General features: G+C 43.3%; 1 protein-coding gene across 4 annotated transcripts in view; it reads right to left on the reverse strand.

Annotated features, from left to right (window-relative positions):
• prkar1b (protein kinase, cAMP-dependent, regulatory, type I, beta) overlaps window positions 1-24,424 on the reverse strand; it is a 60,554-nt gene that overhangs the window by 5,991 nt on the left and 30,139 nt on the right. For all 4 annotated transcript variants that reach the window (XM_058048357.1, XM_058048354.1, XM_058048355.1 and 1 more), the window contains 5 exons: window positions 17,717-17,778; window positions 13,408-13,454; window positions 11,431-11,589; window positions 6,966-7,026; window positions 4,014-4,135 (listed from right to left, as the gene is read on the reverse strand). In XM_058048357.1, coding sequence (XP_057904340.1) covers window positions 4,014-4,135; window positions 6,966-7,026; window positions 11,431-11,589; window positions 13,408-13,454; window positions 17,717-17,778 — 451 coding nt within the window. The remainder of the gene's footprint in view (window positions 1-4,013; window positions 4,136-6,965; window positions 7,027-11,430; window positions 11,590-13,407; window positions 13,455-17,716; window positions 17,779-24,424) is intronic.

Below are 24,424 nucleotides of genomic sequence, written 5' to 3' on the forward strand. Positions count from 1 at the left end.
TTTACAACATTCCCTTCACGTCTTCATCTTTACGTCCTCTCCATCAACATGGAGGAACATAACGTACCTCACAAATATGGCTGTCAATGAACGTATGAAGCCTGTCGGGATGAGTGGAGAAACGTCTTCTAAGACTGTTTGGGTTGAAACAGTCCAGTTGCCATCGACTGAATGCCTTGAAAGTACCTCTCATGTAGGCTTTAGAGTAGTCAGTGTACAGCTTCCCTCATTGATAATGATTGGTTGGTTAAAGACCCAACTGCTTAAATGCAATATAATAGTCAATGTTAATACATTTTCTTAATTCTTGGCATAGACTTGAAATATTGGTAATGGTTTTATTTCATTTGAACATGCATCAGATATAGAAATATTAGAAATATTAGAAAATATGTTCGAAGTTGTAAAATACAGAACAAGAAATAGAAATTTAGGGTGCGGTGAAAGTTATAATATTACAATAATAAAGTAAAAATATTATGCGAATAAGGTCATAATATTATGAAGATGAAATACTTGAAATAGTTGGAAAATTCCACACCAAAAAAAAAAAAAAAAAACAGCTGTAATTTTACAACAATAAAGTCAAAATATTAAAATAATTTTTTTATGAAAATAAACTTGTAACTTGAGGTCATTTTTCAAATGATTTTGGATGTTATACAAGGGGGATAAAGTCTAGATATTATGACAATAAAGTCATAATATTATGACTTTCACATTTTCGTAAATCAGTGAATAAATAGTTGAAAATTTTGTTTAAAAAAAAGAAATTTAGGATGCGGCAAAAGTTATAATATTAAATGAATAAAGTCAAAATATTATGGGAATAAAGTCATAATATTAAGAAGATGAAATACTTGAAATAGTTGGAAAATTCCCCACCAAAAAATAAAAACAAATGGGAATGGAACAAAAAACAGCTGTCATTTTACAACAATAAAGTCAAAATATGAAAATAATTTCTTAAAATGAAAATAAACTTTTTTTTGGAATTATTTTGGATGTTATACAAGGGGGATAAAGTCTAGATATTATGACAATAAAGTCATAATATTATGACTTTCACATTTTTGTAAATCAGTGAAAAAATAGTTGAAAAATTTGAAAAAAAGAAATTTAGGATGCGGCGAAAGTTATAATATTACATGAATAAAGTCAAAATATTATGGGAATAAAGTCATAATATTAAGAAGATAAAATACTTGAAATAGTTAGAAAATTCCCCACCAAAAAATAAAAACAAAAAAAAGACTGCTGTAATTTTACAACAATAAAGTCAAAATATTAAAATAATTTTTAAAAATGAAAATAAACTTTTTTTTGAATTATGAATTATTACTACATTTTCTTAATTAGAGGATAGAAAGTCACATGTCCTGACCAAAAAAAAACTACCACCGTCCTATCTACACATCCCTCTCTGCCCTCTGTGACTCGTCCCTCCCTCTCTCTCTCTCTCTTTCTCATCTCCATCCCAGGAGGCATCAGAGTCTCCTGACCCCATGTGAAAGCCAGCAATGCACATTCCACCCCAGGCCGTCCAGTTCTGGGAAAGTTGGGCCCCGCGGCGTGAAGGACAAGGGGGGGAAGAGAGACGCTTAGATGGGGAAATGCTGGCTGGACAGGAGGAAGGGATCAAACATGTTGATGTCTAATGAGCTAAAAATGGAAGGGAAATGGCTGCCAAGTCATGTGACCAGAGGCACCCACAATCACGGGGACAGCTGAGATTTTTTTTTTTTCACAGATTTGATTTTGGCCAAATTCATCTTTTCATTATCAGTTGATATTTTCAACTCCTACGTTTTACTTTCATTCATTCATTTTCTACCGCTCATTATCATGAGGGTCGCGGGGGTGCTGGAGCCTATCCCAGCTGTCTTCGGGCGAGAGGCGGGGTACACCCTGGACTGGTGGCCAGCCAATCACAGGGCACATATAGACAAACAACCATTCACACTCACATTCATACCTATGGACAATTTGGAGTCGTCAATTAACCTAGCATGTTTTTGGAATGTGGGAGGAAACTGGAGTCCCAGGAGGGTGGAATTGAACTTGGGTCTCCTAGTTGTCAGGCCTGCGTGTTAAGCACTCGTACACCGTGCAGCCCTCTTAATAGTATTATTTTCGTAAAATTGCTGATTTTTTTATGTTTTTGGAATGTGGGAGGAAACCAGAGTCCCAGGAGGGTGGAATTGAACTCGGTCTCCTAGCTGTGAGGCCTGCGTGCTAACCACTCGACCACCGTGCAGCCCTCATAATAGTATTATTTTTGTAAAATTGCTGATTAAAAAAAAAATGTTTTTGGAATGTGGGAGGAAACCAGAGTCCCAGGAGGGTGGAATTGAACTCGGGTCTCCTAGGTGTGAGGCTTGCGTACCAACCACTCTTCCACCGTGCAGCCCTCTTAATAGCATTATTTTAGTAAAATTGCAGATTTTTTTTTTATGTTTTTGGAATGTGGGAGGAAACCGGAGTCCCAGGAGGGTGGAATTGAACTCGGGTCTCCTAGCTGTGAGGCCTGTGTGCTAACCACTTGCCCACCGTGCAGCCCTCTTAATAGTATTATTTTGTAAAATTGATGATTTTTTAAAAAATGTTTTTGGAATGTGGGAGGAAACTGGAGTCCGAGGAGGGTGGAATTGAACTCGGGTCTCCTAGCTGTGAGGCCTGCGTGCTAACCACTCGAACACCGTGCAACCCTCTTAATAGTATTTTTTTTTTTTAATTGCTGATTTTTTAAAAATGTTTTTGGAATGTGGGAGGAAACTGGAGTTTCAGGAGGGTGGAATTGAACTCGGGTCTCCTAGCTTTGAGGCCTGCGTGTTAACCAATCGTACACCGTGCAGCCCTCTTAATAGTATTATTTTCGTAAAATTGCTGAGTCGCCAATTAACCTAGCATGTTTTTGGAATGTGGGAGGAAACCGGAGTACCCGGAGAAAACCCACGCATGCACGGGGAGAACATGCAAACTCCACACGGAGATGGTCGAGGGTGGAATTGAATTCGGTTCTCCTAGCTGTGAGGCCTGTAACCACTCATCCATCATGCAGCCTAATGTTTATTTCCATTTATTTCCATTATTATCGAAGGCAAACAGTATTCACCAGATGGATCTTAGAGGTTCTCTTGTGCAGAACTTAAAAGAGGATGAACTGGAATATTCCACCTGGCTAAAAGCGCTTTGCCTGTCCTTCCTATGCTGCCATTCCGTGCTATAATCCCACAGATTCCTCTCCCTTTCTTTCTTCTGATGACTCATGCATAACTGTTATATCAGCGCCCTAAAGCCCAAATAATTCATGGCTGTGCACACATAATGGGATTTCTCTAAACTTGGTGAGATAATATGATGTGAACATACGCTATGTGGAGCGGTCTGTAAATGTTTGTGCAGGGATATTGTTTTGTAATGTTATGCTAACTCGTCAGAGTGCAGGGAGGACGTGGCGAGTGAAGAAAGAAGAAGGGGGGGGGACAAGTACTGTAAGGGACGCATCACTCAGCACTTTTGATAAATCCTTCTGTGGCTTAGCTGCACCTCACCGCTCCCATGGACAACCGAGCACTCACAAAAGGGACTGAGGGGGCGTGGAACGAGAGGGGAAGAAGTAATCACAATGTGAGAAAGACGCACAGACTGGCCACCAAGTGGAGACTAAAGAAAACCACTAGATTGCATCCAGCAATGGACCTTCTTGACTTGTGCATTGTGAGTATGGAGTTCATCAAAAGTGTGTTAAGATGACAGGCAGGGGGGCCTATTATGGAGCTGCACCAGGGGCCCCGACTCAACAGGGTGCCCTGCATAGACCTGGGCGAGGGGTGTCTCCTCCTCACACAACAATCGTGCGTGTGTGTGTGTGTGTGTGTGGTGTGTGCTGGTGGAACTAAACTGCCAGACAAGAAGAGAAGAGCCCACCAACTTCCTGGAATGACTACAATAAAGTCCAGTCTACAATCGGCAGGCAATGCGGGCGCCGTAGCGACCGCACGGTACCTTACCTCTGTGATGATGAAGAAGTCATCACCAGGTTCGCCTTGGACCACGATCTTTTCGCCGTCTTCGAACTGGACGGGTTCCAAAGCATCGGCGACGGTCAGACGCTCCCATTTATCCAAAGACTCTGTGAATGGGAAAACACACATTCAGTTTATTTTAACAATGAGTATAAAACGACTCTGGAATATAAGACAACCCCTCTAAATTCATCGCTCTTCTCCTTAACTTCTCAGCATTTGTTTAATGGCTCAGCTTCATTAATCACAATTATCTATTATCGGCTTTTTCCAGCCGTGTCTCTTGTGTCAACTGGTCAGTGACGTGTATATGTGTGTGTGTGTGTGTGTGTGTGAGTGACGGGAAGAAAATCTAAAGTCATTGTCAAATATGATGAGAACCACAGTCGTTCCTTGCTATATCACAGAGATTAATTAATGAATAAATAATGAATTATTAGTGAAAACATACTGAAATACAAGTGATATGTAGTATTCTGGTCACTAGGTGGCAGCAATGAAACAAACATTATCTTCCATTGTTACCCTAACCGGGCGGCACGGCGGTTGAGTGGTTAGCGCGCAGACCTCACAGCTAGGAAACCAAGGGTTCAATTCCACCCTCGGCCATCTCTGTGTGGAGTTTGCATGTTCTCCCCATGCATGCGTGGGTTTTCTTTTCTCCGGGTACTCCGATTTCCTCCCACATTCCAAAAACATGCTAGGTTAATTGGCGACTCCAAATTGTTCATAGGTATGAATGTGAGTGTGAATGGTTGTTTGCCCTGTGATTGGCTGGCCACCAGTCCAGGGTGTACCCCGCCTCTCGCCTGAAGACAGCTGGGATAGGCTCCAGCGCCCCTGCGACCCTTGTGAGGAAAATGAATGAATGAATGAATGTACTTGGGTTGTTTATATTGTTTATTTTTCTATATTGTGTATTTTTGTACTGCTTAACTGACTCTGTACTCTTGCTGCTGTGCAATACAAATTTCCCCACTGAGGGACGAATAAAGGCATGTCTTAATCTTAATTCTGGTTATTACTTTGATTATATTTGAGTTTAAGTGCCACTTTAGTTAGTTAGTTTTTCATTTAGAAGTCATTTGTGTTGTTCCTAATTTCTCATCAGTTTCTCCTTTTTTTTGAGGTGATTGGTCGTGGGCACAAACATGGAGGCGCGCCCATGTGAGTGCAGGCCAGAGGCCTTAATCGCCTTAATTGGACTCTCCCAAGTGTCACCTGGAGGAGGGGGGGGGGGGGGGGTTAACTGGGTGGTAGTTCAGTAATCTAAGTTATGTGTAATTGAGTGTTTTTAAATATATACAGGAAGTGACACTTCAGTGTGGGACTCTTAAAAGACTTGTAATATAAAAGAAGGGTGTTATGAATGTAAATAGGGTACCTTTTTAGATGTACTGCGTCACCCCTCTCATTGGGAACTATGGTTGGCCCTTCACAGGTATTAAGGGGGCTGGGTGACTTGTTTGGGGAGGCCTGTTGTGTGTGCTGGGGGGGAATGCTGTTGTACTGTCTTGTGAAATAAACTGCTGCTATGGCTATCCCGGGCTAGCAAGCGGCCATTGTTTTCCAACTGAAAATCTTACAAGAAGATTGATTTACGTTTCTAAAACGCAATCAGGTTATTGGTTTGATGCAGTAATACCCGTGTTGCTGCAAAGCAGTCCATCATTTCCTACGAAATACGTGCCAGTGGAAACGGCTGCCTTTCCAGATTTCCATGCACAAATCCAAGTGGTTAGCTGGCTAGAATTCCTGAGGATGTTTCTTTGCACCCATAAAACGCTTGCGCGTCCTCGTGGTTTTAGTTATGTTCTGACTGTAGAAGCTTAGGCCGAGATTTCAAAGACGATCACTGTGCAAAAGATCACTGCCCGCCTAATCTGAATTGCTTGATGCGTGGAATGTGCCGTGAAGATTCCCGAGCTTTAGCTTCAACTTAAAGGCGTTAAAAGTCTTTGTCTCGCACTTCGGTCCTGCTAACTGATCCCAGCATGTGTGTGTCTATCTGTGTGTACATTTGTGTATGCGCCGGATTAAGTGAGGTGAAATCCAACGAGGTTGGAGGTGTAGAGTGTCCCCCTGTAATGGGGCCGCGGCGTCTGCCGGCCTCCAGATGGATGTCTTGTGTCTTGACAGCCCCATGCAGGTAACACGATACACGAATGTGGTGTGGCTAAAGAAGCGACATTTCACGCTTGGCGGAGCCTGTGCCTACACGCTACACGCTACGCGCTCGGGGAATTGCCTGTCGGGACGTCGACGGCTTTGTGCGTGTGTGTTTGTGTGTGACCGAGCGCATGTTGTCCCCCCCCACAAAAAACCACTTCACTCGGCAACATCAAGGGCTTGTACCCAATTTCGTGGCTATCTGGAAAATCAAAGACAAACAAAAACCTCTCACCCCCCACCCCCCTACTCCTCCGATTGAGAGTAAAGCGACAGAAAGGGGAATGAAGAGGGGGCAAAGCGCTCTTTGGCAAGCGGGAGACGGGCGTTTGAATGCAGGCCCGGACAGGCTGCGGAAGAAAGAAAGGAGGTGAATGAAAGGGAGCGGGATCTTGCAGAGACCTTCTAAGAGGTGAATGGAGTGTATGTGTTTACTCAGCCAGCTAATAACTCTGTACAGGGGCCACGGCCTCCGTCTATACACGGCGCAGATGATCAGGTGGAGAGGGGATGAGATGTCGCTTCCAATTGCATTTGAATGCATCTCATTTAACCCGGATTCCAATTGAAAAGCGACGGGCTTAGCTTAACTCGCTATTTATTCTTGCGATTGTGTGCACGACGTGGTATGAACAGTGTGTGTGTGTGTGTGTCAACATGCGCTCGTGTTTATATTGCCTGCACTCTGGACCCTGCCCTGAACACGTGCGCGCATATTCGTGTTGCACTCCACAGCTTCATGATACGCTACGTATAGCGTACACTTACCAAGGATGGACACCTTGCTGAGGAACTCTTCGTACATCTTCCTCTTCCTTAGAGTGCTGCCCTGTAGAACAACGACAATATGTTTTTCAAAATCGTCATCAGGAGTATCCAAAATGGGGCCCTGAGGCCATTTGTGCACATGCTCTTATTAACCATTCAGCAGAAACAGTAAGAGAAAATAAGACATAAGTAAGAAATATCTTCCGGTGGTAGAGGAGCTGAGTGGGGTGCGTACAGGAAGTGATGTCAGGGGTTCAGAGTTGATTTTAGATTGTTGTAGGATACAAACGGAAAAGGAATAAAAGTATGTTGTTTTGGCTCCTTCTGTGTGGAGTTTGCATGCATGGGTTTTGTTTTTGTTTTTTTAGAGGCGGTATCATGTCCACAAGTAAGAAGGATATTTTTTCATCCATGAAAAACCTGCAAAAAAGTGAAATTTAATTTTTTTTTCCCAAATTTTGTGCTCATAAAGAGACTCCCAGGGCTAAGGTCGCGACAATTCATTGATGATTGATTGAATATCCAATTAATTAACTAGTTTGGTATTTGATTAATCATTTTTAGTAGTTTTGTTTTCAAACTGATACCAATAATTTTCTGCTTATCAAGACAAATAACGGGCTGCACGGCGGACGAGTGGTTCCAGGGTTCAATTCCACCCTCGGCCATCTCTGTGTGGAGTTTGCATGTTCTCCCCGTGCATGCGTGGGTTTTCTTTTCTCCGGGTACTCCGGTTTCCTCCCACATTCCAAAAACATGCTAGGTTAATTGGCGACTCCAAATTGTCCATAGGTATGAATGTGAGTGTGAATGGTTGTTTGTCTATATGTGCCCTGTGATTGGCTAGCGACCAGTCCAGGGTGTACCCCGCCTCCCCGGGATAGGCTCCAGCACACCTGCAACCCTTGTGACGATAAGCGGGAGAAAATGAATGAATTAAACATGCCCTGAAATTGTCCACTTATCCTAATGCTGGAGCCTATCCCAGCTCTCTGAGATGCCTGAGGGTGGGATCGAACCAGGGTCTCCTAGCTGTGTGGCCTGCACGCCAACCACTCATCCACTATGCAGCCCAGGGTGTGATCCTTTCATTCATAATGGAAAATATACCCCCCCACACACACACAGCCCATAAAATATGACACTAAAGATTGCTTTATCTTATATTTCGTCTTGCTTGTCATTAAGTTTTACTATATATGGCCCTGTTTTTTCGTCTCATGAAGACTATTCAGGCAAAACAACCCAATCAGAAAGGGTAAATGACACTGCAAAATATGGAGAAAGATAATCATAAAACAGCAGCGTCATCTCCAACTTCAAAGTGCAGGTGCTTTTCATCTCTGAGTTCATTATGTGTGTGTGTGTGTGGCCCTTCCCACCCACCAGGCATGGGGATTTCCCCCTCCCTGTCGCTGCCACGCACATCAGGTTCTTCCTGACAAGTCTAAACCCAAAAAGATCCTCCAAGTTGCTTCCCTCGTGTCATTCACAGATCCACAAGTTGGAACATCAAAGCAAGAAGACACCGAGGCTTGTCAGTCTGTGCGTCAACGAAAGTCGTACAATGGCAGTTTGAGGCGTGCCACGTTGAAGAATGTAAATATGAGCACTAATAACTGAGATATATTGCGTCAGTTTTTCTGCAAATGTAAATAAATTCATTCATTCATTCATTTTCTACCGCTTATCCTCACGAGGGTCGCGGGGGTCCTGGAGCCTATCCCAGCTGTCTTCGGGCGAGAGGCGGGGTACACCCTGGACTGGTGGCCAGCCAATCACAGGGCACATATAGACAAACAACCATTCACACTCACATTCATACCTATGGACAATTTGGAGTCGCCAATTAACCTAGCATGTTTTTGGAATGTGGGAGGAAACCGGAGTACCCGGAGAAAACCCACGCATGCACGGGGGAGAACTCCACACAGAGATAGCCGAGGGTGGAATTGAACTCGGGTCTCCTAGCTTTGAGGCCTGCATGCTAACCACTAGTCCGCCGTGCAGCCCTTTTTGTTAGCAAACAATAATTCATTCATTCATTTTCTACCGCTTTTCGTCACAAGGGTCGCGGGGGGTGCTGGAGCCTATCTCAGCTGACTTCAGGCAATAGGCGGGGTACACCCTGGACTGGTGGCCAGCCAATCACAGGGCACATATAGACAAACAACCATTCACACTCACATTCATACCTATGGACAATTTGGAGCCGCCAATTAACCTATTAACTCCACACAGAGATGGCCGAGGGTGGAATTGAACTTGGGTCTCCTAGCTGTGAGGCCTGTGTGCTAGCCACTCGCTATAGACAATTTGGAGTCGCCAATTAACCTAGCATGTTTTTGGAATGTGGGAGGAAACCGGAGTACCCGGAGAAAACCCATGCATGCACGGGGAGAACATGCAAACTCCACACAGAGATAGCCGAGGGTGGAATTGAACCCTGGTCTCCCAGCTGTGAGGTCTGCGCGCTAACCACTCGACCGCCGTGCCGCCCGTAAATAAATTGCTTTTGTCAAAATATTTCAAGGATCAATGATTACAGAGCTTCAGAGCCTCGTTCAGAGCAGACGGTTTTCTTCTTGCACCAATACAATATATTCATATTCATATTCATATTATTCATTGTGAAGGCTGACTGTTGCGTAACGTTTTCAATAATATAAATTAGCTGTGCATGAGCATTATCGGGCTGATATAAAGGAATTATGACATCGTAGCGATAATTCAAAAAAATGCTCCAATGAAAAACGGAAATGGAAAACATGAAGCAGGCTTCTTTAAGCGCCACGTGTGGAATATGATATTTGGTTTTCCATAAATATATACCTGTGGGATGAGGCCATTACTGGCATGAGGCACTGTAATAATGTCGCGCTCTTACGGTGAGTGCCAAACAGCGTTTCAGGTCTGACCTTTAATTGCCCGTCATTAAACCAACTGGATCCCACACATAACGAGCATTGAGTTTTGTCGCTGAGAAGGCTGGCAGAATACCAAAGAAGTGCTTTACAAACAAAGCAGAGTAATAATTAAGTACAGATTTACGTGGTGGAATTTCGCTCTCTGGCCTGCTTTGCCTCCGCAGCTGCTGGAGGAGACCAAGGAATGAGTTGCTGAAGGAAGAATGGGTTACCCGGGCGAGGGTGCCGTTCTTTCAGCTATGTGCTTAAGAGGGCAGGTTCGGGCCCACGCCAACTGTACATGCTAACTACAAGAAACGGGGATAAACCATTTGAAACCACACATTTGCAGCGCTGGCATAGACTCGTGTTTGAAAGGTTAATTGGAGGCTGCGGAATTTATTTGGAGACGTGTCTGCGGAAGTCATTATAACATCAACAAAAACGTGTGTGCAAGTGGCAGGACTGAGAACCATTTATTTCTAGTATAAACACATTTACACGTTTAGAGTAAAAACGCTGTCCCCACCTCTCATGATGAAAACAACTCAGTTTGGGGTTTGAGTCGGACGCTCTGGAACAGATTTATGGGCTGCACAGTGGACAAGTGGTTATCACGTAGGCCTCACAGCTGAGAGACCCGAATTCAATTCCATGGGTTTTCTCCGGGTACTCCGGTTTCCTCCCACATTCCAAAAACATGCTAGGTTAATTGGCAACTCCAAATTGTCCATAGGTATGAATGTGAGTGTGAATGGTTGTTTGTCTATATGTGCCCTGTGATTGGCTGGCGACCAGTCTAGGGTGTACCCCGCCTCTCGCCTGAAGACTGGGATAGGCTCCAGCACCCCCCGTGACCCTCGTGAGGAAAAAAGCGGTAGAAAATGAATGAATGAAAAAACGTGCCATGGCTCAAAAAAGGTTGAAAAACACTGGTATAAATGATATTAGATTTGATGCAATTGTAAAGTTACTTTTTAATTTTAGGTCGCCAATTAACCTAGCATGTTTGTGGAATGTGGGAGGAAACCGGAGTACCCGGAGAAAACCCACGCATGCACCGGGAGAACACGCAAACTCCACACAGAGATGGCTGAGGGTGGAATCGAACCTAGCTGTGAGGTCTGTGCGCTAACCACTAGACCGCCGTGCCGCCCCACTTATAGACAATCACTTATTATTATTACATATTTTAGAGTCGCCAATTAATCCAAACTAATGTTTTTGGAACGTGGGAGGTAAAAACCTACACACATGGAGAAATGGGGATTCGAACCCAGGCTTCCCAATCTCCTGACTGTGTGGCCAACATGCTAACCACTCATCAACCGTGCGGCAGCTGCTATTACTTTTCCGCTTAATTTATCTTCACTCTGGCAAGTGTGGAACTGGTACTGACCGCAGCCTGAGAAGCAAACCTCAGTGAGTCACCGAGCATGCACCCTCGGGTGAATAACGGAGCCTTAATTAATGATAATAAACAAGCCTAATGTACTGTAAAATGTGGAACAATTGGTCTCGGACCAAGGCTCCATTAGAGTGGACAGAGTGTGTGTTACCATGAGGATGCGACGGTAGCTGTCCCGGTCGATCCCCCAGAGTTTCAGATCCGTCTTGGCCTTCACTGTGGCGGCTCTGGGAGTCCCGTAGATCAGGGCCAGCTCACCAAAACTACCACCTTCTCCGATATTGGTCACCCATTCCCCGTTCACGTACACCTGTAGAGAGGACGAGGGACACAGAAGAAAGGTCAAAATTGTTGGTTTGTCGCCGGGTAGACGTTTTACCGTGTTAGCATTTCCATTCCCGTTTTTGGGAATCCAACTGAGAGCGGTACATTAGTTGATTATCGGAACTGAATCGGAACTGAATCCCTTATTAATGTGGCAAAAAGAGGAATCCCAACCGTACTGTGGCGAAGCCGGCTTTTCTCATTCCATTTCATCAGCCAACATCAGTTTAGTTGTTTGATTGAGTTGGGGGGGGGTGGTGGTGGGGAAGGGGGGTGGATTTCTACAAGATTGCTGTTGTGGATTTTTTTTTAGAATACTTATGTTTTTGCAGCGCTTCCAACATTCCTATTCACCTTAAGTCATCCCCTTCACACTCTTCTTTCCGGGCAATGTGATACGTTCCCTTGGCTTGTCCCACAAGTATTTGATCCCCGCTAAGCCATCAGATGAGACCCTCTAAAAGGCTTTCTATCCCCTTGTCAACCCATCAGTGCATTTTTTTTCTTCCCTTGTTCCGACCATCCCTTTGATTTGGGGGAGAAGGCAGCACTACCTTAAAATGTAAAATACATGAATTGTAGCGTACATTAAGACAACATACACTATACTGTTGACTTAAAAATACAAAGAGGAGCAACAGAGGCAAGGGGGGTTCATTCATTTAGTCGACCACAGGGGACTCATCCGTCACAATAACCCGGGAATCCTTTTAATTTTATTTTTTTTATTTTTTATTATTCCTCTTTCTTGCTATTTCCTCATTGCTTATGTGCTGTAAATACCCGCCCACTTAAGTTCTCTGATTGGCCGAAGACACAATTTTTTACTAAACCTTAGCCAATCCTCATTGCTTATGTGCTGTAAATACCCGCCCACTTAAGTTCTCTGATTGGCCGAAGACGCAATTTTACTAAAACCTTAGCCAATCCTCATTGCTTATGTGCTGTAAATACCCGCCCACTCAAGTTGTCTGATTGGCCGAAGACGCAATTTTACTAAAACCTTAGCCAATCCTCGTTGCTTATGTGGTTGCAGATTAGTTATGAAGTTCCTGATATATTTTAGGCAGCTTCGGTAACGTGCAGTAACGGGGTGTCGAAAATGGTAATGGTGTTATGCTGACAGTAAAAGTAATTAGCTTGATTATCCGTTACTGAAAAAAGTAACGGCGTTAGTAATTTTTATTTTATTTTTTTTTTAAGGGAATCCTTTTAAAAAGATGATTATGTTAGCAAACATAGACAAAGAATCTTGCAAAAGTGCTGCGTCAGCGAAGATGGAAAGAATGTGTTTTGTATCCTGGGCTGCAGGGAGTTGAACTAAAATAATCTCTATTGGCGATACAAAGCCAGTAAAAGTAAAAACTGACACAAAAAAGCTGTAAGTACAGCTAAGTTCCGGCGGTACAATGCCACCATCTTTGTGCTTATTGTATTTGTGCATCTCTCAGGTGGTCCAAACGCTCGGGCTTTGCTCAGCAAACCTTGCCGATCAGCTTCTCTCTATGAAAGCTCGCTGTAAGCCGACAAGGTCACTTCCTGTCTGAGCCTCTGTCGGCTACAGTTTTATATCTCCACTGAAGTCTACTGTCAGACGAGCAAAGACAAAAGCTGTTCTTAGTTTGGAGTGGAAGAACGGGAACAAAACGGAGGAGGGGAACATTGTCTCATTATGAGACTTGCATTTCCCTATGAAAACCTTCTCATAGCGAAGGCCTTCAGGTTCCCAAACGCATCCTTGCTCTGCTTCAGCTCTCTTTAACCACAAGCATGAGTGTATGAGTGTTACTTGATGGCCACTTACGTCCACTTCGCCTTGGTCAATCACATAAAAGTTGTCCCCTTCATCGCCTGCAGGGGAGAGAAACAGGACAGACTTGAATAGGAGGCAAATGCTCTTGGAGTGGTTTGCATAACTTGGAGTTTGCTACAGGTGGTGTGGGATCAATTCCCATTGCAGCGTTCGCCATCACAAACATATTTTAAAAACAACGCAATTCTATATATTGTATAAATCAGTGATTTTCAACCACTGTGTCGCGGCACACTAGTGTACCTTGAGGAATTATCCAATATCACTTTTTATAGTTAACATTGATTAATCATCATTTGCAAATATTATGTCAATAGCCATGAATATATGGACCCAAATATTCCAATTGCATTTGGTATATTTGCTCAAACGGAAACAATTGAACAGGGATGGAATATTCCTTTCCCCAATCCAATTCAGGTATCTTGTACCCGCTCAAACGGAAATTTTTCAGGGTGCGTTTTTCTTCTTCTGTTGTTTATTGGCGGTTGGCAAGCAGCTTTCGTATGCATTACAGCCATCTGTCAAACAGAATCTAAACACTTCTATACTTTATTCACAAGTCCAGTTTTATTAAAAAAGAAAAAAAAACATATATATATATATATAACATGTCCTGAGTTTAATTATAAAATATTAGAAAAATTGAATTTGATCTTGTTTAATTTCATTTTTTTTATTTTAATTTAATTTTTTATTTAATTTTTTTATTTAATTTTTTATTTAATTTTTTATTTAATTTTTTATTTAATTTTATCCTGTTTAAATTTATCCCGGGTGCGTTCTTTCAGCGCATGCTCAGATATGACGTAACACGCAGATCCAGACGTTCTTCACTTTTAAAAATGGAGGCGAGCAATCGGCATTGGACTGCTAAGCAAAGTTTGTTTTTGATTCAAACTAAATTTCAAGACTGGACAGACGAAAAACTGACAATAGTTATTACAACAAGTGAAAGAAAAACTCGGGGAAGCCGGTATCACGTGATGTTGATGTTTACGTTTTACTGCATATGCCCCATTGACTATTCTGGTTGACTTTCACGGCGCATGTAGACAAGAGATTGGAATATTCCTTTCTATGGATACCATTGTTTCCCGAAAGGTCATTCGGAAAGAGAAAACTCGTCATGTAAAAACGTGGCTACTGTGGAGTGTCTGTGGTGTAAAGACTGGCAGAGCAATGTAATATTGGTCCGTGTGGCAACACCTACCTTGTTCCTCCGATAGACTTATTGATGCACGTGTGAGGTCATGGTGACATTTTGGAACATTTTTGGTTAGTGGTGTGCCACAAGATTTTTCCAATGTAAAAAACGTGCCGGGCGGCACGGCGGTCGAGTGGTTAGCGCGCAGACCTCACAGCTAGGAGACCAGGGTTCAATTCCACCCTCGGTCATCTCTGTGTGGAGTTTGCATGTTCTCCCCGTGCATGCGTGGGTTTTCTCCGGGTACTCCGGTTTCCTCCCACATTCCAAAAACATGCTAGGTTAATTGGCGACTCCAAATTGTCCATAGGTATGAATATGAGTGTGGATGGTTGTTTGTCTATATGTGCCCTGTGATGTTCCCACTGGTTTTGTCCGATATAAGCGAAATCCGTTAGATGCGTATACCGGAAAATGTCCGTTTTACGCATATATCGGATTTATATCCGGTATATGTGTAAATCGGATTTTTATCCGTTATAAAAAGGCACTTCCTTGACTATGTTTCCAATGTACCTGGACGCGCAGGCAATGCTGCAAACGCTGCAAATGACGTCGTATAGCGGCCTGTCACGATTCGGCGAATCGGAGCGCCACGATGCGGCCATCCGATATATGCCAGGGAAATTTAATGGAAATGCATTGGAATGGGACTGGAGATTTTGTCCGAAATAGGCAAAATCCGTTATAAAAAATCTGATAAATGCAATGAATTTTTATTGGAAATGCATTACAGAAAAATTGGTTCTTTTTTATCTGTCCGTTGTGAGCGAATGTCCGATATATCCGAGTCCGATATATCCGAGGTTTACTGTATTAGATTTGATGCAATTGTAAAGTTACTCTTTAATTTTAGGTTATAAAATAAAGAAGCAAAGTCATTTTTAAATGAGTGTCCATAGTGTTCTGCTGCCACTATGAATAGAATACACAATTGATCGAGTGTAGCGTATTTGTGGGAAATGTGCTTGTGTGTCAACGACAAAAGCATTCCTTGCTTTCACAAATCGACACAGCCGATTGGCTGATGAAGCCTAAAAGCATCTTGTCTGGAGATAAGCATGGAAAATGTCTTCCCTTTAATTACGCTATCTGTTACATGGGGATCGGGGGAAATGATTAGAAGGGATTGAGCGCCACGTCGTATATATGATAACTGCGACGCTGCACCCATCACCATAACAGAAACGCAAGTATGTGTGGATGCTACAAAAAAGAGCGTGATTGTGTGTGTGTGTGTTTCATGTTCACCTGAAGAGTTGAAAGGCTCCGTGCACTCAGTGTGTAAAGTTCACAGGAGTTCACACGGCTAATTAATACTGAGAGGAGGGCGCTCGTTCATCATACGGCTCTATTTGTCACACAAAAACGCTCCTTGTCTCTCTGATGGCTTGTCTTAGCCCAGACCCCCAGACTCGCACACACACACACACACACACACACACAAGCTGCCGTAACCTGCCCCCCCCCCAATTCTCTCTCGTTCTTTCATCTGGTATCTCTCTCTTCCCTCTCACTCTGTCTTTCCTTTCTTCTGCTCTTCCTGTCTTTTATCACGTTGGGTCTCCTTTCTCGTGCCTTTTGAGTTCAGGCAAATATTTGCCCATTCAGGTCTACTTTATTCATACCGTTGACTTCCTACTAGGAAAAACGATATTTTGGCATTCAAACTACCCAAGCTTGCCCCCCACCCCCCACCCCACCCCGTCCATATCGAGATTGGAATTCCGGCTGCAGTAAATGCTCCTTTTGTTTGAAAAGGATTGGAGCTGCAGCCAATAAGTTGTAGGCCGTGTCTAAATAGTGCTAAATGGACCAGTAGCATGGGGGGGATGGGAGGTGGGGGGGGCTTCTTGAAGTTGTACAGTAGTCCAGACAAGAGCAGTGACATCAGGGCCGTGTACACCGCATACCTTTTACTCTATAGTGTATATAACAATGGGCTGTCTGGAAAGTGGGGGGTGGACGGGGGCAGCAAACTTGCCAGACTCATTATCTCCAAATTAGGACCGATTCGCTCCTGGAACTCGTCTCGGAGACGATGTGGGAGTGCCTGAGTGACTGTGGGTGTTCAACACAGACAACTTCCCTTTATTCTTTTCTAATAATTGAGTGATAATTAACATATGTAGGTTGATAACAATAACATATTTATATGTATTATCAGGAGAACCAGATTATAGAGAGGAGGGAGCTACTTGCTGATGCCCAGCAAGGTGCACTATATTCGGACACATGCTCCAAGCAGCCGGTGTGCTGCCATGGAGGTCTGGAGAACCGGAGTATCGAGTCTTCATATTTTTACAGACAGCCAACAGGATCCGTTTTTGGGGGGGTCTACCACTTGACTTTTTTTTTAATGACTGTCTGACTGCGTCCAACCTCAGCAGCAGTGGCTTATGAAGCCCACCGCGCTCGAAGTAAAAAAGCTTTTTTTTTGTCTCATTTTTGACCCATGTCGTTTTTGAGTCGTTTTTCTCCTTCCTTAATTTCCAACAGTACAAACATTTTGATCAAATTTCATTCCTATAATATTGGGGGTGCATCGCTGTCACTCATACTATCTTACCATTCTTGCAGTATGCAGTATTTCGGGTTTTTAAATAACACATTTGTAAAGTTTTCCTCCTGCCTTGTGCCACTGGTTCGCACTCAGGTCCGCCAGTTTTGACCACACACCACACCACTTATTATGTTGTTGCTACATCAGTGAGTGAATACAGGTGAAAACTGGCCTTGTAACTACCTTGCTGGATCACCGTTTCACCAGCGATGTGGGTGACCCATGTCATCTTTGAGGATTTTTCTACTTCCTTAAGATCCAACAGTGCAAACATTTTAATCAAATTTCATTACTATAATATTGGAGGTGCATCGCTGTCACTCATACTATCTTACCATTCTTGCAGTATGCAGTATTTCGGGTTTTTAAATAACACATTTGTGAAGTTTTCCTCCTACCTTGTGCCACTGGTTTGCACTCAGGTCCGCCAGTGTTGACCACACACCACACCACTTATTATGTTGTTGCTACACCGTTAACCGTGACACATCAGTGAGTGAATACAGGTGAAAAACGGGTCTTGTACCTACCTTGCTGGATCACCGTTTCACCAGCGATGTGGGTGACGGGAAACATGGCGTCAAATATGTCGCTGGAGGAGACAGAAAAGAGAAGACTATTAGAAAAACAGCCACACACGTGTTTGTTCTGCGGAGCGGTGGAATGAGGCCGAGGAGCCATAATCACTGTGTTAACTCTGTCATCTTGAGGCCATTCTTCACTGCCTATCATGCAGCATCGCCACAGAGACCAGCCTGGAACTCTCCATGACCCTGGTGCACACACATGAACTTGCACACAACACCTCCATTGTGCACCATGCACAAACACACAAAGAAGAGCACAAACGTTCCTATGCTGGTTATCCTTTTGTGACAATTAACACTTAGCCAGCACAGGAAGTGAGCTTGTTTAAATAACGAAACACAAGCAAACTCCCAATTATTTTCACATTTTGGTATGACGAGTCGGCCTAAACCCGACTCCTGTGTTGTTACAGAGCATGATCAAAGCTTTTTATCTGAGAGGCGCTGAGAAAACAAACCAAATGGCAGCTTTGCAAAAGCACTTAATATCCGTTTCAGCCCGGCAGCGAAAGCGCTTGTTAGCCTTGTTCAAAAACCGGGCCAGTTAAAATGCACGAAGCCAGCGTGGATTTCAGTTCCACCGCTAAGGATGTGTTGGGGCACGAGGAGGCTCAGTATCCTTCCTCTGCTCCGCTCTCTCGCCTTCGGGGTATATTTATCTACCTAATCAGTGACATACCACCCGTCGTATAGAGAAATATATTTGAAAAAAAAAACAATAAAAGCGGGTCAGGCAAATCAAAAACCTGCTGAGTGAATGTGGAGCAGGTTTAAGCTTGTTGTTGAATTGCTTGATCGTTGAAAGCGTATTTGAGCTCGTCTGTCTGTGTCTGAGTATATACTGCCTAAGAAAGCACAAGCAGGTTTGTAGAAAATGAATATGTCTGCTAGCCAAAAACACAGCAAAAGTCTTGCTTTAAGTCACCTTTTGCATGGAAAACTGTAAAAAAAAATACCATATTTATTTCAATAAGGTAATAATAATAGGAACAAATTAGAATTTGACCAACTGTCAACTGTACCTGTTGATTTGTCCTAATCAAATATCAGGACATGACTACGACAACATCACTACTACCAGGAGAACCAGACTATAGAGCAGGAGGAGCCACTTGCTGTGGCCCAGCAAGGTGCACTGTATTCGGACACATGCTCCGAGCAGCTGGTGTGCTGCTACGGAGGTGACGAGAACCGGACTAAAGAGCAGGAGGAGCCACTTGCTGTGGCCCGGCAAGGTGCACTGTATTCGGACACATGCTCCGAGCAGCTGGTGTGCTGCTACGGAGGTGACGAGAACCGGACTAAAGAGCAGGAGGAGCCACTTGCTGTGGCCCGGCAAGGTGCACTGTAATCGGGCACACGCATCGTGCAGCCAGTGTGATGCCACAAAGGTCTCTGGGAAACCTTTTGCACACTTTTAAAGGATATTTCAGGTGGCTGGTAAGGTTTTTTGTGTGCACAATGTTTTTTTTCTCTGTCATCACAGAGCATTTGGTACAACTAGCGCACAAAGTGAATGTTTGTGCTTAGGAGAAGTAACAACAGGCCGCAGTTACAAGCAGAGAACAAAAGGAGAGCTTGATTTGCTCACCTTCACATTACAGGTAATCTCACCTCATCTGTTATCAGATTGAGCAGTATTCATTCTCACGAACGTCGCGGGGGTGCTGGAGCCTACCCCAGCTGCCAGCCAATCACAGGGCACATATAGATAAAAAAACATTCACACTCACATTCATACCTATGGACAATTTGGAGTCACCAATTAACCTAGCATGTTTTTGGAATGTGGGAGGAAACCGGAGTACCCAGAGAAAACCAATGGAATTGAACTCGGGTCTTTTAGCTGTGAGGCCTGCAAGCTAACCACTCGTGTGTCGTGCAGCCCGCTAATTTTACTTATTCATTCGTTCATTCATTTTCTACCGCTTATTCTCACGAGGGTCGCGGGGGTGCTGGAACCTATCCCAGCTGTCTTCGGGCGAGAGGCAGGGTACATCCTGGACTGGTGGCCAGCCAATCACAGGGCACATATAGACAAACAACCATTCACACTCACATTCATACCTATGGACAATTTGGAGTTGCCAATTAACCTAGCATGTTTTTGGAAAACCCACGCATGCACGGGTAGAACATGCAAACTCCACACACAGATGGACGTGGGTGGCATTGAACTCGTGTCTCCTTGTTGTGAGGTCTGCGCGCTAAACACTTATCCACCGTGCAGCCCAGATTGATCAGTATGATCATCATAATTCCTTCATATCGGCCTGATAATGACGGTGGAGCAACTTATAGTACAGAAAAAAAAGAGTACAAGTACTGAGCAAGACTTCTAGACTATCTATTTTCATACCATTTGCCCTGTTTTTGACCTTTTGGCACATTTGCACAATGTGCACACACAAGTGAAATGAAGGCATTCCCTTCAAATAGCCACAGAATGGGGTCTGGTCGGCCAGACAAACATCTGCAGGAGCTCACTCTTTACATGTGTGACCACCTTTGCTCAGTCAGCTTGTGGTCATGGATAACTAACATTGTGCGGTGAATCAAAATAACTTCCTTGGCGAGACATTTGACAGGCGGGGATCAGTAGAAATGAAGTGAATCGGATGATGCAGGCGCTCCTCGGTGGTGCGACGCTGTGCGGTGATGATGCATGATGCGGCTAATAGGGTGTCCAAGACTGAGCCTCGTTGCCCGTCACGGTGCGAGGATCAAAAGCAAGTGAACCTGCGCTTAAGGTAATTACCCTTGACCACTTGGCCTCTCTCCATCCCGTCCCTGAATGCATCGGTGAACACAACAAAGACAAATTCACGCAGGTAATTACTTCCTCTCATCTTCACCTGTCCCTTTTTTCCCTTTTTTCCCTTTTTTCTTCAACCCCGACTTCCTCCCGGTCTGTTCTCAATCATTATTTCTCTTCCTTTGCCCTCTAAGTCTCTCCTTTCCCCACCTATCCCTCCCCATCGTTAGGGTCTATCGCCCCCGTCCCAGCCTGTCCCAGATGGAGTGATTCATCTTGTGCTTTCTGCTATCTTAGAACCCTGACCTTGTGGAAAGGTAGGGCAGCCCTGAAACAATGGATGTGCTGTTCTGACACAGCGCAGACAGAAAGGCACGGAGTCCACTGTGACGGGGGGGCTATGAAGTTCACCTCCGCCCAAAAGGACTGAAGGGGGGGGGGACATTAACATTTCTATTTTCCCAACTGGCATTGTTCTGTTTCCCTCAGCGCCCAATCCGTTCACAATGCTGCACATAGTCTTTGTGCAGGCATCACACTGACACTGTATGTGTGTTCCTACCAGCCGTGGAATAATGGCACCGCTGTGCTCATCATAAAAGGTGGCGAGCACGTCAAAGACGCATCAGTTTCAAGCAACCATGCCAAAAGATGCGCTCACAGGCAGCTTATATTAAAATTGATATGGTGGGAAAGAAGACACCCCTCTCCCCCCGTGTAACGCCCTGCATTGTACACCGTTAAATAAACAGAAAACAAAGCTACTTTTGTTTGTTATTGTATGAAACCGTGACTGTGCTTTTACAGTAAAGGCGGACCGATATACGATCTTCTATTAGTTGAAAAATTGGCACATTTCTCAATAGTTCTCAATCAAAAATCACTCCACACTCTTTATTGCTCTCTGGGTCTACCATATCTTACTTATTGTGTGGAAATATGGGCTAATAACTATAAAAGCAATCTTCACTAGCTAAATGTACTGCAAAAAAAGTCAGTAAGGATAATTCATAATGCCGCCTACAGAGAACATACTAACTCCTTTTTTCTAAAATCACAAATACTTAAACTTGCTGATATAGTCCATCTTCAAACAGCTAAAATAATGCATAAGGCTAAAAATTACCTAAACATGTCATCCAATACTTCTCTACAAGGGAAGAACTATATTTGAAACACTTATATGCTAGGACTACGTTAAAAAGCCATAGCATTTCAGTATGTGGAATCAAACTATGGAATGGATTGAGTAAGGAACTCAAACAATGCACAACGATGAGCCAATTCAAGAAACAATACAAGCAGTTGATGTTTGCTAAATACAAGGATGAAGAGTCTTGAACCAGTCATGATGTGCTATATATATCACTATATTGACACTTTCTATGGTACCCATTATGTCATTGGATTGTCATACCACCTTGTACTTCGGTATGTGACAAAAATTAACAATAAAAAAATTGTTTAATTTTTAAAAATTAAAATGACAAAAAATAACTATTAAAAAATTGTTTTATTTTTAAAAATAAAAAAAACTTAAACTATATTAAGAAAGCAGGAAGTGAACAAATGTAACAGTTACTGATTGTAAAAGTACCAGATGGAGGGGTATGATTTAATAAGCTTTGCTTCTTCCTACTCCTTTTGGACATGTGGAACTGTGAACTGATTATGGGATGCATTCAATTGTAATCTGATGCATGTTCAAATGAAATTAAACCATTATCATTACCATTACATTTTAATAAATTGTATGTAGTTTTTGAGCACCGACAACTTGATGACCCGAACAACATGCTTTAGTTACAGCTTTAAATGATCAGGCACAATAATAATAAGAATACAAGTAGGAGTGTCATTTATGTCTTAACTGGACTACAGCTACTATATTGGGTAATACCAATGTAAAGGTGCCTATGTGGGGGTTATTTCATGTCTATAGAGCACTAATAATGTTAAAAACCATATTTAGAAGATTGTAAAAAGCTGTTCTAAAATAAATCAAGAATCCTACTGCGCGGAAATCCACTTATCACAGTGATGTCTGGAAGCAATTAAGCACGATAAGCGAGGGATTACTGCGTATCCTAAAAGGACAGCTCCTGTGTGAGTGTATGTTGTTGTCTCCAGTTTAGCGTAGCTTGCTACAAAAAAAAATTTCTTCGACGGTAGATGCCACCAACCTCAAATGTTTCCCCAACCCCTTATTTTGAGTTATCCTGGCCAATTCCTGTCAAAATCGGAGTGTTTGCCCTCCTTCTTACACCACAGCTGTTTATTTGCAATTGTTATGTGTTTTAATGGGCCGCACTGTTAAGCTACACAAACCCTTAAAGGAGTACTTTGGGTGGAACATTTTATGTAATCACCAAAATAATCAACCACTGCACCGCACGCGCTGGGGGTGGGGGGGTACTTTCCAGCTTTGTGTCCTGGTTCGGGTAGTGCTGTGCTCGCTGGCATGCGGTGAGGACTTGAAGGCTTCATTTTCGCAAAAACCACAGATGATAGTTTAGACTGCTGATTCTGGCAACCGAAGACAATGGTCTTTGTTTTTGAAAAGAAAGAAGCACAATTCCGTTATTCGTGTAACCACCCCGAGGACACCAAACGTAACCTGCACCTGATTCTTGTTTATATAATCATTTTACGCGTCAAGGCCTCAAGGTAACGTATTAAGTTACCGTGTCCCAACGGATAAAGTCAAATGTACTTTTTAATGGTGGTGGCAGTGATCTGGGAGTATTACAATATCAAATATTTTGGACGAGAAGGTGGAAACATGGAGACCTCCTGGAGTTCTGCAGAGATGGTTGGACATTATGGGTGACATGCTACAGTAGTGCTGGTTGTTTGGCTGCCAGGAGCAGAGTTGTGATTAGTCAGCACGGAGCGTACAGATGACTGCTTTGACAGGGAACGTTATTAGTTATTGGAGTGTGATGGAGTTCAACCACGCTGAATGGCTCTATTTTTTTGCCAGTTTCCATGGCAGCTTATCTCAGCGTCTTGTTCATAAGGTTGCTCCAATCGCCACGTTTACATGGACCCAAATATTCCAATTCCATTCAGGTTATTTGCTCAAACGGAAAGAATGTAACCTTTGTATACACCTCATTCCGAAAGAAAAGTGCCAATCCGAATGAATATACAATCGGATTCACAGGGGTGGAATATTCCTTTCCCCGATCCGATTGAGGTATCTTGTATCCGCTCAATCGGAAAGTTGTCAGGGTTCGTTCTTCTTCGTGGTGTTTTTCTTCTACTGTTCTTTATTGGTGGTTGGCAAGCAGATTTCGTGTGCATTACCGCCATCTTTGGAACAGAATCTAAACCCTTCTATACGCCATTCACAAGTCCAGTTTTATTAAAAAAGAAAATAATTCTTCTTAATTATAAAATATTAGCAAGATTGAACTTTATCTTTTCCTGTTCCCGGGTGCGTTCTTTCAGCGAATGCTGAGATATGACGTAAAACGCAGCTCAAGACGTTCTTCGATTTAAAAAAATGGAGGCAAGGAATCGGCACTGGACTGCTGCGGAAAGTTTGTTTTTGATTCAAACTAAATTTCAAGACTGGATGAAGGAAAAACTGGCAATACGGAGTTATTCCAACAAGTGAAAGAAAAACTGGAGGAAGTCGGTATCACGTGATGTTGGTGTTTACGCTTTACTGCACATGCCCCATTGACTATTCTGGTTGATTATAGCGGCGCATGTAGACACACGATTGGAATATTCCTTTCTATGTATACCACTCGGATATAACAAGATTCCATTCGGAAAGAGAAAAACTCCTCATGTAAACGTGGCTACTGATGCGTAATTGTTGTTGCACATCAGCGACTCATCGTCAATGACATTTTTAGTGGTTGCGGGGATCGGGGTGCTTCTGC

This window comes from Doryrhamphus excisus, chromosome 15 (genome assembly GCF_030265055.1).
Source record: "Doryrhamphus excisus isolate RoL2022-K1 chromosome 15, RoL_Dexc_1.0, whole genome shotgun sequence".
In the NCBI taxonomy this organism is placed as follows: domain Eukaryota; kingdom Metazoa; phylum Chordata; class Actinopteri; order Syngnathiformes; family Syngnathidae; genus Doryrhamphus; species Doryrhamphus excisus.